This window comes from Panthera tigris, chromosome F3 (genome assembly GCF_018350195.1).
Source record: "Panthera tigris isolate Pti1 chromosome F3, P.tigris_Pti1_mat1.1, whole genome shotgun sequence".
Lineage (NCBI taxonomy): Eukaryota > Metazoa > Chordata > Mammalia > Carnivora > Felidae > Panthera > Panthera tigris.
Window position 1 is genome coordinate 16,780,291 of NC_056678.1, and position 19,626 is coordinate 16,799,916.

The window sequence follows — 19,626 nt, forward strand, 5'->3', positions numbered from 1 at the left end:
TCCTTCCTTTGGGCTGGAGCTCGGTGAGCTAGCAACAGTGCCGACGTAGAGAAGGCCAACGGCTGCCAGCATGTACATTTTAAATACTGGTAAAATAACTATCTGTCATGAACTTACCGATTTTATTTAGATGAAATTACCAGTTGATTTAAAATTTTCACCTTTTTATGGCTTGTACTCCGAAAGATTGAAGAAGCTTACAGAAAGCTAGATTTGGAAAGGGACAGCTACTGTCTAAATTTACTTTTTTGCTCTGAATTTTCTGTTCACTTTTGAAAAACAGCAAAAAGTAAAAAGGACTCTTAGACATGGCAGATTAAACACACGTTGGTAGCTCATGTCCTTCCCAAAACTTCTCTAAACGGAAAATAAAGAGATTTTAAAATAAATAACTTCACCAGGGCAAAGAAAATGGGAGAGGAGATAAGTTGTAAAATTTGGAAGATGGAAAGCAGATGCAGGAGTTAGACTAACTTAGCAGACCTGAGAAAACTCACTTATAAGTTGGCAGTGGGGAAACTGCTGAGGAAACTCTGATTTACATACCAGGATCTCATAATTCTCAGGAATTGGAAACACTGGGTCCCTCTGGAAGTTGTAGTTAAAATGGGGTTCAAAACAGGACTAATTTAAACTCTGTTTAAGAAACACTTGTTTTCCAAGTTCCCATTCTGTGCACCATATAGCTGGCCTATAGTGCCTGTCTTATGTGGCAGAAGACTGAAAGGTGTATTTTCTATAGAGGGTAAGATGAGGATATCAGAGCTGAGGACACCACAAAACAGTAAAAGGCAGAAGGGAGATGGATACTCTGTTGAAATCAGGTGCAGTAAAAAATGTTTGCATGTTGAATGTTGAGACTTGCAGTCTTCCCTATCAGCCCACAGGATGTTAGTAATCAGCCTTTTTGTTGGGGTGAGAGATTGGAAGAATTTTCTTTTGGGAATGTAAGAAGTCCAAGAAAGAAAGATTCCTTGGGGTTCCCCAAGGAAATGGCTTAGTTGGATCATCCTTTAGTGAGCACCACTATATTCTTCTGACCTGCCACTCAGTTTAGAGTTCCCTACTCTTTTTTTTTTCAGCTTTATTGATATTATAATTGGCATATATATAACATTGTGTAAGTTTAAGGTGTATAATGTGATGATTTGATACACAGCTATATTGTGATATGATTACCAGTAAGGTTAGTTAACACCTCCATCTTGTTACTTGTGTGTATGTTTGTGTGTGTGGTGGGGAGGTGTGTGAGAACGTTTAAGATTTACTCTCTTAGCAACTTTCAAGTATATAATACAGTATTGTTAACTATGGTCACCAAGTTATACATTGGGTTCCATACAAATTTTAGGATAGTTTTTTCTATTTCTATGGAAAATGCTTTTGGAATTTTGATAGGCTTTGCAATAGATGGCTTTGGGTTGTGTGACATTTTAACAACAGTATTTCTTCCAATCCATGAACATGAGATATTTTTCCATTAATTTGTGTCTTCAGTTTTTTTCATCAGTCTCTTGTAGTTTTCAGTGTACTTTCACCTCCTTGGTTAAATTTATTTCTACATATTGTTCTTAATGCAGTTGTAAATGGGATTGTTTTATTTCTTTTTTAGATAGTTTATTGTTAGGGTATAATTAATGCAACTGATTTCGCGTGTTGATTTTTGTCATCCTGCGACTTTTCTGAATTTATTTATTAATTCTAACAGGTTTTGTTGAATTCTTTAAGATTTTCTCTATATAAGATCAGGTTATCTGAGAAGATGGCCACTTTTCTTTCTTTCTAAGTTGGAGGCTTTTTATGTCTTTTTCTTGCTTAATTGCTCTGATGAGGACTTGCGGTATTATATTGACTGGGAGTTCTGAGACTGGACACCCTTGTCTTGTTTCTGATCTTAGAGGAAAAGATTTCAGCCTTTCATTATTGATATGATTTTAGTTGTGGGCTTGTCATTTATGGCTTTTAGTATGTTGAGGTTAGTTCCTTCTGTATACAACTTGTTGAGAGCTTTTAATCATGAAAAGATGTTGAATTTTGTCAAATGCTTTTACTGCGCCTATTGAGAGATCATATGATTTTTATCTTTCATTTCATTAACATTGTTTATCACATTGATTGATTTGCAAACGTTGAACGATAATCCTTGCATCTTAGGAATAAATTTCTCACGGTCATGGTGTATGATCCTGTTAGTGTGTTGTTGAATCTGTTTTCAAGTATCTTGTTGACAATTTTTACACCTATATTCATCCAATATATTGGCCTGTAGTTTTCTTGTAGTGTCTTTGTCTGGATTGATATCAGGATAATTCTGGACCCTTTAATATGAGTTTCGGAGTATCTTCTCTTCAATTTTTTTGGAAGTATTTGAGGAAGATTGGTATTAATTCTTTAAACGTTTTCCTAGACTTCATGAGTTGGTCTCCTTAGTCCTTATTGGTCTCTTCAGATACGCTTTCTTCATGATTCAACCTTGGTAGGTTGTAGTAACTAGGAATTTATTCATGTCTTCTAAGTTATCTGTTCTGTTGGCATTTAATTATTCTACTAGTCTCTTATGATCCTTTGTATTTCTGTGGTATCAGTTATAGTGTTTGCTCCTTCATTTATGATTTTGTTTGAGAACTCTTGTTTTCTAAGTCTAGCTAAAAATTTGTCAATTTTATCTTTTCAAAGAACCAACTTTTAGTTTTCTTAATTTTTTCTATTGTTTCTCTAGTCTCTGTTTCATTTATTTCTACTCTGGTCTTCAGTTTCTGCTAACTTCAGTTTATTTTGTTCTTCTTTTTGTAGCTCCTTAACGAGTAAAGTTAGGTTGCTTGAGATCTTTTTTTTTCTTTTTTGAAAATTTCTTTCCTTTTTTTTTTTTAAGTTTATTTATTTTGAGAGAGGGAGAGAGAGAGCATGAACAGAGAAGGGGCAGAGAGAGAGGGGGAGACCGAATCCCAAGCAGGCCTGTGCTGTCAGCACAGAGCCAGATATGGGGCTCAATCCCACAAACTGGGGATCATAACCTGTGCCGAAAACAAGTGTCAGACACTCAACCGACTGAGCCACTCAGGCACCCGAGATCTTTTTCTACATTAATTATAGGCATTTATTATGATAAATTTCCCTCTTAGATCTTTTGTTGCCTCTCCTAAGTTTTTGTATATTGTGCTCCATTTTCATTTGTTTCAAGATGTTTTTTGATTTCCCCTTTGATTTTTCTTTGACCCATTGATTGTTCAAGAGTGTGTTAATTTCCACATATTTCTTTCTGTTACTGATTTCTACTTTCATATTGTCGTCATTGGGAAAGATAATTTGGTATGATTTCAGTCGTGTTAAATTTGTTAAGACTTGTTTTGTGACCTAACATGTGATCCATCCTGGGGAATGTTTCACATGCATTTGCAAAGGATGGATTGCTGCCATTGAGGTTCTATAAATGTCTGTTAGGTCCATTTGGTCTAACATATAGTTCAAGTCCAATGTTTCCTTACTGATTTTGTCTTGAATGATCTATTGTTGCAGCTGGGGTATTGAAGTTCTCTACTATGTATTCCTGTCTGTTTATTCTTTCAGATTGGTTAGTGTTTGCTTAATATATTTAGATGTTCTCATGTTGGGCATATGTATTTGGAATTGTATCCTCTTGATGAATTAGCCCTTCTATCATTATATAATTCTTTGTCTCTTTTCATACTTTTTCATTTAAAATCTGTTTTTTTTTTTCTCCCTAATATATACAGCTACCTCTCATCTCTTTGGGTTTTTATTTGCATGGAATATCTTTTTCCATCTCTTCACTTTGAGCCTATGTGTATCCTTAAAGTTGAAGTGAGCCTTTTGTAGGCAGAATATAGCTGAGTCTTATTTTTTCTTTTTTTTTAAAAAAAAATTTTTTTTATGTTTATTTATTTTTGAGAGATAGAGTGTGAGCAGGGGAGATGCAGAGAGAGAAGGAGACACAGAATCTGAAGCAGTCTCCAGGCTCTGAGCTGTCAGCACAGAGCCTGACACGGGGCTCAAACTCATGGACCATGAGACCATGACCTGAGCTGAAGTTGGACACTGAACCAACTGAGTCACCCAGGTGCCCCTTATTTTTTTCTTAATAATTGAGCCACTCCATGACTTCCGATTGGAGAATTTAATCCATTTAAGGATTTACTATTACCATTGTAATTAATTGTTTTCTGGCCATTTTGTAGTTCATTTGTTCTTTTCTTCCTCCCTTGTTGTCTTCCTTAGTGACTTGATGATTTTCTTTTAGTGGTATGCTTTGATTCCCTTCTCTATATCTCTTGTGTATCTACTGTAGATTTTTTGCTTTGTGGGTTACCATGGGGCTTATGTAAAACACCTTGTAACAGTCCTTTTTAAGCTGATTACAACTAACTCCAGTCCCATGCAAAAGCTCCTAACCCTTAACTGCCCCCCCCACCAACATTTTCTGTTTTCCGATCTCACAATTTACATCTTTTTATACTGTGTATCCATTAACAAATTATTATACTTACTTTTATTACTTTTGTCTATTAACCTTTTTACTAGAGTTGTTAACACACCACATATTATAGTACTAGAGTATTCTGAATTTGACTATATACTTACCTTTACCTTTACTTTAAAAAAGTATTTTATATTTTCATGTATTTTTATATTACTAATTAGTGATCTTTCATTTCAGATTGAAAAACTTCTTTCAGCATTTCTTGTAAAGCAGGTCTGGTGATGATGAACTCCTTCAGTATTTGTTTATTTGGGAAAGGCTTTATCTTGCCTTCATTTCTGAAGAACAAGTTTACAAGTAAAGTATCCTTAGTTGTAATTTTTTTGTCTCTCAGCACTTTGAATATTCAGTCTCCCCTGGCCTGCAAAGTATCTGCAGAGAAATCTTTTTATACCCTTATAGGTTCACTTGTATGTGAGGAATTGTTTATCTTCTGATTTTAGACAGTGTATGACAATGTATCTTGGAGAAGATCATTTAGAGTTGAAATTTTTCAGGGAGTTATGAGCTTCAGAAACTTGGATTGGTCAATATCTCTCCCTACATTTGGGGAGTTCTCAGCCATAATTTCTTTACATAAGCTCTCTGTCCATTTTTCCCTCCCTTCTCCTGCTGGGTTTCCAGTAATACATAGATTGTTTCTTTTAATGGAATCCTGTAGTTCATATAGGCTTTCTTCATTTGTTTCGTTCTTTTTTTATTTGTTCTCCTGTGACTAGATAGTTTAAAATGACCTGTGTTCTATTTCACAGATTCTTTCTTCTGCTTGCTCCAGTCTGATGCTGCTGCTCTTTGCTGTGTTTTTCATTTCCTTCATTATACTCTTCAGCTCCAGAATTTGGGTTATCTGTTACAGCTTTTTTTGTCATTATTGTTCATGTAGTTTTCCTGATTTTGTTGAATTCTTTTTCTGTGTTTTCTTGTAGCTCATGGAGCTTCCTTAAAAATTTTTTTAAAGGAAAATTTACCCATTTATTGGGAAAATTGCAGATCACCCATTTCTCTGGGGTTGGTTGGTGGAAAATTATTTTATTCTTTTTGTGGTGTTGTATCTCGTGTTTTTTTGTTGTTGTTTTTTCATATTCCTTGAAGTGTGGCATTGCCGTCTTCACATTTGTAGATGGAGTTACTTCCTTCAGTCTTTACTGACTGCTTCGAGAGAGAAATATTATCCATCAGCCATGATAGGGATTCTGAGGCTTTCTTAGAGTTTTTTCTATGGATATGCCTGTTCCACACTTCTTGTCTCCTCTTATGGGGGACTTCTTAAGCTTGTATGACTTGTATGACTTCTCTTGATCTTGTACAACCTTACTTCCCCTAGAGTGGTGCTGAATTCTCAAGGTTGTGTGGTTTCTCCCAGTCCCATAGTGTTGGACTTTTCTTTGCATGCTTACTAGTAGTCTGCAAAGGCTTGCTCTTGCTCTTGCTCTATTGGGGTGTGCATAGAGAGCTGACCATGAGGTGGAGGTGTGTGTGGGTGAGGTACACAGAACATTGGGGTCCCCATTGGGAGGCCTGTTGGAGGATTTGCAGGTGAGGCATTCCCCGGGGCTCATGGACAGGCTTACTGATAGAGTGTGCCATGTGGTTATAGGATTCACATCCCTTTAATGCCCTTCAAAAGCCTCAGCTGCCATTTGCCTAGCTGTTGCCTCACTCGCCTGTCATGCAGCACACCTTAGTATTCTAGATGGGGCAAGATATAAGTGGGTCTTTTTGGCAGTGCCCTGCAAAGCTGGGGAAGTCAGTCCCTACTCTTAAACATGAGCAAATAGCCAAATATCATTAGGCATTAGAAGGAAACGTTTGACATAAAACAAAACAAAACAAAACAACCAAACAAACAAACAGATAAAGCCACTTAGCACAAAGAATGTGCAGGGAGAAGAAAGGAACATAAAAAATAAAATTAACATCTTCAGAGGAAAGAGATGATGAAATAGAAAATATTCATACACATGTGTTCCTATAAGTGGTAACAGGGAATTAAAATTAGCTAGTGGAATTAAAAAAAAACAGCAATATATATATATACATATATATATGTATATATATATATATACACATATATATATACATATATATACATATGTATATGTATATACATATACGTGTATACATATGTATATGTATATACATATACGTGTGTATATATATTTATTTATTTTTAATGCTTATTTTTGAGAGAGAGAGAGTGTGTGTGTCAACAGGGGAGGTGCAGAGAGAGAGGGAGACAGAGAATCCAAAGTAGGCTGTAAGCTCAGCTGTCAGCACAGAGTCTGAAGTGGGGCTAGAACCCATGAACCGTAAAATCATGACCTGAGTGAAAGTTGGATGCTTAACTGACTGAGCCATACAGGGACCCCAAAAAACAGCAAAATTTTAAAACATAATTGAATAAAGGGTTATAAAGTGAAGTTGAGGAAATCTTACAGCAAATAGACACAAATACAGAGGTAGAAAGTAGACTAGATAATTTAAAGTTAGATCACAGCATTAAAAAGAACAAATTTGGCATACACAACAACATGCGTGAGTCTGAAGACACAGTTCTTTAGTGAAAGAAACCAGTCACAAAGAAGTATACAGTGTATGTTCCCATTTATAGGATTTCAAGGACAATCAAAACTGTGGTTAGGGATAGTGACTACCTGTCAGGGGTGGGTATAATACAGGATGGTATATTGATATAAGAGTGGTTCTCTATGTATAAATACATGTAAACACTCTTTGATGTATGTATTTCACTTTTATGTACCTTACTGTGTAAGTTATTAACTCTGTAAAAATAGAGAAAAAAGTATTAGACAATCCCAGTGACCCAACACTTGGGTAGTAGTAACTCTATGAGACAGAAATAAAGGACAGGGAAGAAAAGAAATAATTCAGGGACATTGTCTGGTATTGAGGACATGAGTTTCCAGAATGAAAGGGCACACCAGGTATCCAGCATATTGGGTAAAAATAGACAGGTGCCAACACATATTATTGGGTTTTCATACAGTCCTAAAAACAAATGTTCCTAAAAGCTTCCAAAGAGGAAAAAATAGGTTTGTTCTTAATAGCAGAACTGGAAGCTAGAAGACAATGGAACAACACCTTCAAATATGTGAGGGATAATTAATTCCAACCTAGAATTCTATACCCAAGAAAATTACCAAAATATGAATAGATTAAACACGTTTTTAGATGTGCTAGGTCTTAATCTGTCCTTTTTCAGAAAGCTACTGTGAAATGCTCACCATGAAAATAAGAGAAAAAACAAGAAGAAAGACAGACCTGTAACAAATAGAAGATCTACCATGAGAAGGAGATACAGAAAACCCTCATGATGAGGGAAAGGAGAATTTGAGCTTGATAACCAGTGGGAGGACCAGTGAGCAGCCAGTTCAGGTCTGAATCTGAAAGGATCTGAGGAGACTTTTTTTTTTTCAAGAAGATGGAGTTGATGAAATATTGAGAGTATTTGAATCGATTGAGAGGAGATTTACAAAATTAGAGGAAAGTTATGGGTATGTAGAAAACTGAGACAATTATGAACTCTGAGTTGGGAGAAAGAATATGGAAAAGGGAAAAGAAAAATGATAATACTATATTACATGGTTCAGATACGAATAGCTTATGTAATTTCATAACTCTAGTACTAAAAATGTCCCCAGATAGTGTACTACATACAATGTAATACTATGAAGCAGTCACAAATATACCTTCCAACATGGACACCAAAAACATAATGTGGGGAAAAGCAAGTTAAGGAATACAGGCCACTTGATGCCATTTATATCGAGTGTTTTATGAGATGTTTCTAAAAACTCAAAACATAAAAATTTATATTTCGGGGTGCCTGAGTGGCTCAGTCGGTTAAGGGTCCGATTGCAGCTCAGGTCATGATCTCACAGTTTGTGGGTTCGAGCCCTGCATCAGGCTCTGGGCTGAAAGCCTGCTTTGGATTCTGTGTCCCCCTCTTTCTCTGCCCCTCCCCCACCTGTGCTCCATCTTTCTCTGTCTCTCAAAAATAAATGTTAAAAAAAAGTACATTTCCGGGGCGCCTGGGTGGCTCAGTCGGTTAGGCGGCCGACTTCGGCTCAGGTCATGATCTTGCGGTCCGTGAGTTCTAGCCCCACGTCGGGCTCTGTGCTGACAGCTCAGAGCCTGGAGCCTGCTTCATATTCTGTGCCTCCCTCTCTCTGACCCTCCCCTGTTCATGCTCTGTCTCTCCCTGTCTCAAAAATAAATAAACGTTAAAAAGACATTTTAAAAAGAAAAAAAAGTACATTTCCATATCAGAGTCTAAAAAGTAAATGTCACAAATATCATGGAATCCCTCTGTGTACTTCTTTCTGTTATCCCTCGGTCTTTGCCTGAAGTTACCCATTATGTAGAACTTCACATTTTTTCTTCCTATATATGTCTTTATAATATATATATATCTCCATTCTATATATCCTCAAACAATCATTTATCAAGTTGAATATTTTTAAACTTTGTGTAATGGGTGGTATACTGTATGTAACTTCTAGCAGTTTGCTTTATTTATTTATTTATATTTTTGGCTCAACACTAATAAACTATTGTGAAATATTTAGGGGTGCCAGGATGGCTCAGCCGGTTAAGCATCTGACTTGATTTTGGTTCAGGTCATGATTTCACGGTTCATGAGATCAGACTCCTGTCAGGCTCTGTGCTGACAGTGTGGAGCCTGCTTGGGATTCTCTCTCCCCCTCTCTGTTCCTCCCCTTCTTGTGTGTGCACGCGTTCTCTCTCTCTCTCTCTCTCTCTCTCTCTCTCTCTCTCTCTCTCTTTCTCTCTCTCTTTCTCTCTCTCTCTCTCTCTCTCTCTCTCTATTCATATAATGGCTACAGCAGTTATAATAAACTAGAACTGATACATAGACAAATGTCAAAGATACTATGAGGAACCTTTTTTTTTTTTTTTTTTTGAGTGTGAGTGTGCACGCACATGAGTGAGCAAGGGATGGGCAGAGGGGAGTGAGGGAGAGAATCTTAAGCAGGCTCCACATCCAGATAGGAGGAGCCCCACGTGGGTTCGATCTCACAACCATGGGATCATGACCTGAGCCGAAATCAAGAGTCAGAAGCTTAAACGATTAAGCCACCCAGGTGCTCTGAGCCTCCTTTATTTTTTTTTTTCAATTTTTTAAAACTTTTTTTAATGTTTATTTATTTTTGAGAGAGAGTACATGCACATGAGTGGGGGAGGGGCAGAGAGAGAGGGAGACAGAATCCAAAGCTGGCTCCAGGCTCTGAGCTGTCTGCACAGAGCCCGACGTGGGGCTGCTCAAACTCATGAGCCATGAGCTCAGGACCTGAGCCAAAGTTGGATGCTTAACTGACTGAGTCACCCAGGTGCCACCTTCCCCCTTTTTTTGTGGGGAGATGAAATGTGGCTTCTAGTGACAGTTTTGCTGCTGGGCAGTATTTGTAGGGTAAAGGTGCTTTTTCTGTCAGAAATTGATTGGGAGATTTTTAAAAAATGTTTATTTATTTATTTTGAGAGACAGAATGTGAGCAGGGGAGGGGCAGAGAGAGAGAGAGAGAGAGAAAATCCCAAACTGTGCTGACAGTATAGAGCCCTATGTGGGGCTCACTCTCCCCAACCGTGAGATCATGACCTGAGCTGAAATCAAGAGTCCGATGCTTAACTGACTGAGCCACTCAGGTGCCCTGCCCCCCCCCCCCCAGCATCCTTTTTTGATGAGTTTTCGTTATTCTAACTTGTTGCATTACATTTCATATAAATGTTCGGTTTCTAAAATTTTTTATTGTGAGTTAAACATAATGAACTCCATTAACTCCTAGACATAGTTCACAAATGCCCTTTTTAAAGACACCATGTTTTATACTCAGTGGCTTATTACCAAGGAGTTTCCAAAAAATTAATATAATTGAATTCACTGGGGTCATGTTCACATGATGATAAAAAGCTGAAAGGTGGTATAGTTTATATCCCTGTTGTTGGTGTGTGTGTGTGTGTATGTGTGTGTGTGTGTGTGTGTGTGTTTAAGGAAAAAAATGTTTGAATGCCACAGTTTAATTTGATACCATAAGTGTTATGGACTGCCTGTTTGTGTTCTTCCCTGCCTCAAATTCGTGGGTTGAAACCCTAATCCCCAATAGGATGGTATTCGTAGGTGAGGTCTGTGGGAGGTAATTTAGGTCATGAGGATGCAGCCCCCGTGATGAGATTCGTGTCCTTTACAAGGAGAGGGAGAAAACTAGCCTCTGTCTCTCATCCGTGCAGGGATGCAATAAGAAGGTGGCCATCTGTAAACCAGGAAGAAAGCTTTCACCAGAACCTGACCGTACTGGTACCTAAAGTCTTGGACTCCAGCTTCTAGAACTATAACAAATAAATGTTTGTTGTTTAAGCCAACCAGCCTGTGGTGGTTTGTTATAGTAGCCGAAGCTAAGACAGTAAGGTTAAGTCTTGCCCAGTGTTTTCTGTCTGTTGCATTTAAGACAGTTTGCGTGCATCTTTTATGTACAAGCAGTTTTGTTTTTTGAAATTTTATCAGTCAAAATACAACTAAATTATATTTAAGTTAAATAATTTATCTTGTTTTTTTTACAAGGAATAAAAATAAGGATCTTAAGGATTAAAGGAAGCCTTTTAGAAGGATGACAGATAAAGGGAGCAGAAATAAACCTGAGATTATTTCTTTTAGAAATTTCTAAGTTGTAGATTTGGTTGGTCATTTCTCTCCTACGTGCTCTTAGGAGGTGCCCCAGATATTACCTGGAATCATTTTTTTTAGGGGGAAATGGGGAGAGGGTTTCTCTGAAGCAGTGCTCTCAAAGTTTGGTGTTGATTAGAATCACCTGGAGAGCTTGTTCACAGATGGCTGGGCCACATCTCCAAAATTCTTTATTAATCCAATTGGGGTAGAGCTTGAGATTTTGTATTTTTTATTAAGTTCCCAAGTGATGCTTCTCAGAAGCTCCGCTGAGCTGCTGAGAGAGTGCCCTGAGCTGCCAAGTGTTGGAGTACCAATTAAAGCATTAAGCCCAAAGTGAAAGAATTAAGCCTTTAATCACTTATTGGTGTGGTGTAAGCAAGAGTATAAAAATGGTGGGAACGCTGACTCTTTTCCATTTCCATTTCCCTCATCGAAGGGCACACTGGTTGAGGGTCAAGTGGATAAACACAGATGTCCTCTCACTGTTGAGGGGGCTCTGAACAAAAAGCTCCCGATGGGGTCTGGGGAGGGTGAGGCAGCAGGAGTAGGAGTGGAAAGTACTGAGTGGGCGAGGGGGGGGGGAGGGGGGGAGGGGAATATATTCATGCTCCTGTCTTTCCCCCCACACTCCCAACCCCACCAAGGCCAGCGATCTAGGAATGAAGGCACCAGGGCTCGCAATATAAATTGCAGGGGCGGGGAGGGAGCACGATTAGCCAGGGGGCCCTAGCCCTTGGCTGCGACTCCTTTTAGACTGTAGTGCATTGGCTATGCACCAAGTCTGGTGTGATACAGCTCTCCCCGCAAGGTTTGCCTGGTAAAGCCTTTGCAATTGCCTTGATCAGGCCTGAGAAATCACACACAGGTTTTTCACCGGGAGCTGGACTCCGCAATGCTGATGTTGTTGGCTAGAGAAGCACACTTTGAGAACCACGGATCTAGAGTCTAAAGATGGCGGTGCTCTTTCATCTGCCACTCCAGCTCGTGCCTGCTTACGATCTTTATCCCACTGAATTGTCACGTTTTCAAAATAATTCTCATGCGTCATTGTAAGACAGCTTTCAACCATCTGTTAACTAGTAAATATTAGCCTTGTCACTAAGTAATAATATAAAATGTTTGTAGTATGATTAGATGCTAAACCTTACTGTATTTGAAATTATATGTAAACTCTCACAGTTGAAAACTAATGTGGTTTGGCTACCAGTTTGTAAAACCGTAGTCCTCTGCCTTAAGTATAGCTCTTTGTATTGTAACAAATAGCATAGTGGTTACAATGTTAAGGCTTTGAGTGAAGCCAGATTTCCCCACTTTCTGGCGTGGTTTTGCCTCTTTGTAGCTCTGTGAGTTGAAATGCTACTTAACCTCACCAAGTTTCAGTTTCTTCATCTATAAAATGAGAATAACAATAGCAGCTATCTCATAGGGTTGTTGTGAGGATTATTACCTGTAAAGTGTAAAGAACAGTGTGTAGCTTCATGGTGGACATACAGTCAACATGAACAGCTGTTATTAAAATTGCTATAATGTTATTCTCCCTAAGGACCTTTATGTCACATTACTTCCTAAAAATAATGAGTCATTTGCTATAAACAGATACTTTTCTTTTCTGATATATATATTTTTTCACAGCTACTATCTCTTTGTACTGTGCTTTACTGTGAACTGTGGATAATACTTAGCCTTTTGCAGTATTATTCATTACTAGGACACAAAATTGAATTTTGTAACTATAAGGTAAATAATAAAATCTAAGTACATTAGCTCTTTAGCTTTGAAGGTGAGTGGTGGTTTTTCAATTGCGATTTGTTTCAAGGTATGTGTGTCGTGTTATGTCTTTTATTCTCTTTTCTCGGTCTACTAGGACAAAATAATTTTTGAAATGATTTTCATAATTATTTTCTTCTTCCAATGTTGGTGTATTGCATTATAAAGCACATATATAAAGGATTTGTGTCCTCGGCAGTTATTTTTATTTTTAATAGAAATATGATTATATTTGATTGATTTCAGAAGTTCTGTTTTGTGGTATCCTTACCCAAGTAACTCTTTGCTTATCTCTTTTGAATATGGTTAAATTTTTTGCTTTGTCATTATGGGGCCCATATTAGATGAACCTCCTACCATGACCGGGGTTCTTAATATTCTGGGGAGATGAGAATAGATGAATTTAGGGTAAGGAAGTTCTCTTGCAATAAAGCTTCGAGGACTCTTTATGAGATTCTGTAAGTATTTAGATCCAAAAGTGAAGGCAATGACTAGAGTATCTTGAAATCGGAAGTATAGTGATATGGAATGCAATTATTGTCAAGAAAACTTCAAGGGACAAAAAAAAGAAAGAAAGATGTATATCAAGAAGAAAGTAAATAGTGGTAACTACAATTAAACTATAAAAGGAAAGCAGGAAGAAGTAATAAAACAATGAGATCTCATAGAGAAATTAAAAAAAGCAATTTAGTGCCTAAACATTAAGTAAAATTAAACATCAAGGGAACATAAGCCTATTGATATGCAAGAAGATCAAGGTTGGTTTAAAAGTGAAACCCTGAGGTTCTTTTTCTGACTTAAAAAAAAAAAAAAAAAACTCAGTTGCCAAGAAAGAAAAAGTGATAAAATCTTGAATATCATTAGATACTCAATTTTCTTGAGAAAATTGAAACTTTTATTGTTAGGTATAGATTATTGGGGATTTCAAACAGGTTGACAGTCTACAACCTGCAGGCCAAATCTGGTTTGCTGCCTGCTTTTGTGTGGAATGAGAGCTGAGAATGTTTCTTACACTTTAAATGGTGGGGAAAAGTCAAAAGGGGAATAATATTTTGTGAGATGAGAAAAATACACGAACTTCAGATTTCATTGCCCATAAATAAATTTTTCATGTTGCACAGCCAAGCTCCTTCATTTGCTATTATTTACGGCTGCTGTGCACTACAAAGACAGAGTACAGAGTTGCAGAGACACGATATGGCCCACACAGATTAAAATATTTATTACCTGGCCCATTACAGAAAAGCTTTGCAGACCCCTGCTCTTGCCCATCTGCATTCTTTGCGGCTTCTGAATACCCCCCTGTGTCTTCCTGCTCTCATGCCCTTGCTCACACTGCTGTTTCATTGTCCTCCTGACTGTCTCCATATGTCAGAATACTATCGACGTTTTAAGACCCAATTCAGATGCCTCACCTCCACAAGAATATAATTTCTTCCACTGTTTGATCCCCAAAGAACTTGGTTTGTAGTTTTCTTTGAATACTTTTAATATTCAGCTGTCCATTGTGGATACTTGTGAACCTATGTTATATTTGCATTTTTATTCCTCATAAAAAACGAGCAGAGTCAGAGGAGAGGTGGGTGATGGAACTAACATTTACCAAATACTTACCAGGATCTTTACATGTGTTTTCCTTCCTCTTATGTTACCTAATGGGCACTTAAATATTTTTTTTAACAAATTAATAAAATGTATCTGATTTAGCCTGTCAGTCACTAACATCTTTTCTTTTTTTTTGAAGTACAGTTGACATACTATATTATTTTCAGGCATTCAGTATAGTGACTCGAGAGTTCTGTATATCACTCAGTGCTCACCATGATCAGTGTAATCCCCATCTGTCACCATATAACATTATCACAAGATTTTTGACTATATTTCCTATGCTGCCTTGGCTGTATTTTTCGTCCCCATGACTTACTTATTTAAAACTGGAAGCTTGTTTTTCTGACTCCCCTTTTCCTGTTTTGCCCAACCTTCTACACCCTTCTGCTCTGGCAGCCCTCAGTTGTTCTATATATGAGTCTGTGTTTTTTGTTTGTTTGTTTGTTTGTTTGTTTGTTTTTTAGATTCCATATATAAGTGAAATCATACAGTACTTGTCTTTCTCTGTTTGACTTATGTCACTTAGCATAATACCCTCTAGGTCTATTCATGTTGCTTCAAATGGCAAGGTCTCATTCATTTTTATTGTTGAATGATATTCCATTGTGTGTATACACACACACACACACACACATCTTCATCCATTCATCTGTCGATAGACACTTAGGTTCCTTCCATATGTTGGCCGCTGCAAATAAACATAGGGGTCCATATGTCTTTTCCAATTGGTGTTTTGCTTTTTCTGGGTAAATACCCAGTAGTAGAATTACCAGATCATATGGTATTTTTACTTATAATTTTTTGAGAAACTTCCATACTGTTTTCCACCGTGGTTGTATCAACTTATATTCCCACCAACAGTGCACAAAGGTTCCCTTTTCTCCACATCCTCACCAACACCTATTATTTCTTGTCTTTTTTGATCCTAACCATTCTGACTGATGCAAGGTGATTAAATCATTGTGGTTTTGATTTGCATTTCCCTGACAATTAGTGATTTTGAGTATCGTTTCATGTGCCTATTGGCCATGTATTTTTTTTGGAAAAATGTCTATTCAGGTCTTCTATTTTTAAATCACAGTATTGTTTTGTTTTGTTTTTGTTTTGTTTTGTTTTTTTGCTTTTGAGTTGTATGAGTTCTTTATCTATTTTTGATATTAATCTCTTACTGGATATGTCATTTGCAAATGTCTTCTCCCATTCAGTAAGTTGCCTTTTTGTTTTTTTGGTGATTACTAACATCTTTTAAAAATCTAGTCAGTGCCAGCCTTTCATTAATTTATTAGCTGATCAAGATGTAAATACTCCATAAATAATTTATTTTTAGCTCCAGAATTTACTTTCAGGATTTCATTATCAATATAAATTTTCTTTTCTTTAGGAAATATATTTTCAAAAAATAGAACTACATAATTTTCTTTTTTTTTTTTTTTTACCATACTTAACTTTCCTGCAACTCTTTCTCCCCTGAAATAAGAGAGTTCCTTGCTGTTTTCAGACTCATACAAAGCAGCAAGTTAAGCAAAGTAGTTCGAATTTTAATTGTTACCCAGAGCAGGTCTAATAGTGAAGTGGATTGTATACGTAGGTGCACTTTGAGCTTTGTGTAGCTTTCAGTGAGTGCCGGGGGGGAGGGGGTGTCAAAGGGTTGGTTATAGAATTTTGTTACTAATCATTAGTTGAGCGACTAACTTGTCAACAAAATACTTGGATAGTGCCATGAGTGTGGTTGCTTGAAAGTAACATTTACCTAACCTATTGTACTTGTTGTAGTAGATTGTTATAATAAACAATTCAATAAAATTTAACTAAATTAATAAACTAGAAATAAATTCTAGTGCAACAATTATAATACTTATGTTTTGCTGATTTAGAAAGATAAAGGTAACCTAACTTAATTTTTAGAAATGCAATTATTAAATCAGTAAGCTAAGAGAAATTTTGCTCAGAAAAGGATGATTTTGGATACTGCCTTTAGCACGATTTTAAATTTGTAATTGTGGTAGTTTAATTGATGTGACTTCTCTTGTTTAGTGTTTTATGAATACTTTTGTTTTTCTATATATGTGATCTCAAATCTATATATGAATAATATATATATGATCTATAATATACATATGACATATGTATATATGAATAATTGGAGACTCTGTATTTTTTTGCTTTGTTTTTTTTAAACCTGTCCCCCCCAAATTATAATTCTGTGCCTTTCTGGCTTCATACTTGTTGTAGATGGTTTTTATAAACCATCATTCCACACCCCACTCCCCACCAGGCATATCCTTTATTTGAAACCAGTTTCCCTAACTTTGGTGTGGGGGGGGGAGGATGTATGTTCTATTTCCTGAAATATATGCAAAATTATGTTTTAAGTGTTTCTGTATATGGTGTCAAAATAAGCAAGAATGAATTGGTTACAGAATATTTCAAAACAAATTTTTCTGATTTTGTGGAGTCATTTGGGGATGAAAGGAAGTATTAACCATTAGTATGTGTAAGTAGGAAATAGAAACGATTATTATCCTATGAATCTCAGCAAAATGAAAGCTTTAAAAAATGAAATTAAAGCAGTTAAAGCCAAAAATTGATACACATGAAATAAGTATCTCCATAACTTCACAGTACCTATCAGAATTATATTTGACATTTTTGATCCGAATACAACAGGAGCGTGTAATGTTCTTAGGAAAAAGATATATGCATAAAGATAGTCTGGAGAGTAAAAGTCAAAATGTTTACCTTTGATATTAATGTGGAAACACACAAAGCACTGGTTATGGGTGCTGGTGTTCTCATTAGATATTTGGTCCTAAAGTTGGACTCAGACATTTCTAAGGAGGGTTTACTAGCTTTTCCTTTCCTTTCCTTTCCTTTCCTTTCCTTTCCTTTCCTTTCCTTTCCTTTCCTTTCCTTTCCTTTCCTTTTTTTTTTTTTACACTTGTAACTAAGTAGAGCTTTTTATTTGTCGTAATGCAGTTTCAAATATATGTAAATTTGTTTTTTCTTTATAGAGCTTATATTTTCACATGAATTTAAACATTGCTTGATTTTGGTGTGTAGAATTTAGTTTTATTAATGATTAAATTATTTAAAAGTTAAAATAAATAGACATAAATGTACACAGAGAAGTAGATATTCATTCTGCCTATAGAATTCAATTGTATTCAGTTTTTTTAGTTCTTCCTGGATGTGTGTGTGTGTGTGAAAGAACATGAAATTTAAATGTTTCAAAATGTCTTGGTTATGTCTCTTGCTTCTAGGATATTATAACCTTCATGTGTTTCAGTAGATTGAGTTTCTGTGTTAAAATGCAGTCATGATTCTAGGTGTTGAAGTTATGTGAAATGATACTGAGATACTCTTTCTCTCCTTTGGGACTTTGGAACTTTGGAACTTTAAAGTACAACTTTCCTTGTGTGAATGAGTGGTGTTCACTCCAAAGACCCCTACTGGTGTAGTCAGCACTATCCTAGTTTACCAGTCCTTGAACTTTCTAAGTTAATATGTGTGTTTCTTCTCATGGGATGTGATGTTAACTGCCTCTTCTCCAATGCACATCTGTCAGAACTAAAATCAAGTGGAGTTTCTGTGACAGCCCCACTTATATTTGAGTTTCTAGGTTTTTCAGGGTTGTACCATCATTTTTAAAGGAAATCTCTTCTCCGTGTCTCAAGATTTTAGGGTAGTCCAGGAGTCCAGAATTTTGCACATCTAGGCATGCTCCATGCATTATAGGAACTCAGCAGCGATTGCTTGGGGCATAAATAGGAGCTCATAAGAGCCAACATGCGAAGATTCCCAGGTACTGGTGACTAAGATTTGCCAAAGGAAGTTTGTCTTTGGCTTGAATAGTTACTATCAGAGGATCCTAAAGGATGCAGTTGGTGCCTGTTAGTCGTATTTTCATAGTTTAGGGGACATAATTAGTATTATAAAATATGCATTATAAAATATTGTGATTATAAAAATGCTCTGACAACAGGCTTTTATCTTTCAGAATTGTTTGTCCGGGTTTCATTGAATTAGAAAACTTCAGTTTTTCCATGTGCTTTCAACAAACATTGAGCATTCTTAAAAATTAGATTGTGCATGATTTTGCAAGAATCAAAAAGGTTTTGTCCTTGAAAAATGCATATTTTCTTCAACTTAACTTTTGTTACAGAATGGTGTCTGCAGAGAGTAGACACTTGGTGAATATTTGTGAAATATGTATGATAGCCTTATGTTAATGGCATTCCTAAATGCTAACATATGTGTCTGGGTTTTGTGTAGGAAATCCTGTCCTTATTTCACTTCAGGTTTTTATCGTAACATTTTTTTCCTCTTTGCAAATGTCCTGTAGTCATTATTTTAATTATTGATGAGGTCTGCACTTGTGAATTTATTCAAATGAATTATTCCAGTGCCAGGATGAAAAAAAAAGCATCCTGGAAATTTAAGATATGACCCTTTCTCAGTGTTTATATCACTTTCCTTGAAGGGGCAGTGTGAGAATAGAAAGCTCCAAAGCAAAAACCTTTCTGCAGCTCTTTGTGGTGTGTGTGTGTGTGTGTGTGTGTGTGTGTGTGTGTGTGTGTGTAAAAGATTGAAGAGGGGAGAGAAAGAGAGGGAGGGAAAATGGAAGACTGAGAGAATGAATGTGTGCCTTCTATGAAATTGTCACATTTCCGGATAGCTGAGAACAGTACATTAGGTAAAAAGAATAATTTTTAGTTTAGGTAGTTTTATAGTTTTTCCTTTTAAAAATTGGTTTTGATCAAAACAACCAGTAATAAGGCTAACAAATGGCAACTTTTAGATCAAGCTGATAGTTTTTCCCCTCTACTCAATGACTTAAGCAATTTTAGCTTTTGGAAATGGGTGTGTATTTTGTTAAATAAAAATATTTTATAGGGGGTGCATGGATGGCTCTTGATATCAGGTCATGAGTTTGAGCTCCATGTTAGGTGTGGAGATTATTAAAAAATAAAAATAAAAATATTTTATAGTCACTTTAAGGAATTTTTTTCACATTTTGCAAGAAATATTGTTAATTCTTTCAAGTACAAGGTAG

The 19,626-nt window shown here is 36.4% G+C and overlaps 1 protein-coding gene across 11 annotated transcripts in view; it reads left to right on the plus strand.

Annotated features, from left to right (window-relative positions):
* The window catches only part of RABGAP1L (RAB GTPase activating protein 1 like), a 759,437-nt gene that overhangs the window by 349,347 nt on the left and 390,464 nt on the right, over positions 1-19,626 (plus strand). The window contains exon 13 of one of the 11 annotated variants that reach the window (XM_042975860.1): positions 7,722-8,322. The exons of the other annotated variants lie outside the window; for them this stretch is intronic. Coding sequence (XP_042831794.1) covers positions 7,722-7,748 — 27 coding nt within the window. The 3' untranslated portion in view covers positions 7,749-8,322. Of the gene's footprint in view, positions 1-7,721; positions 8,323-19,626 lie in introns of those variants that run through there. 11 annotated transcript variants of the gene reach the window in all.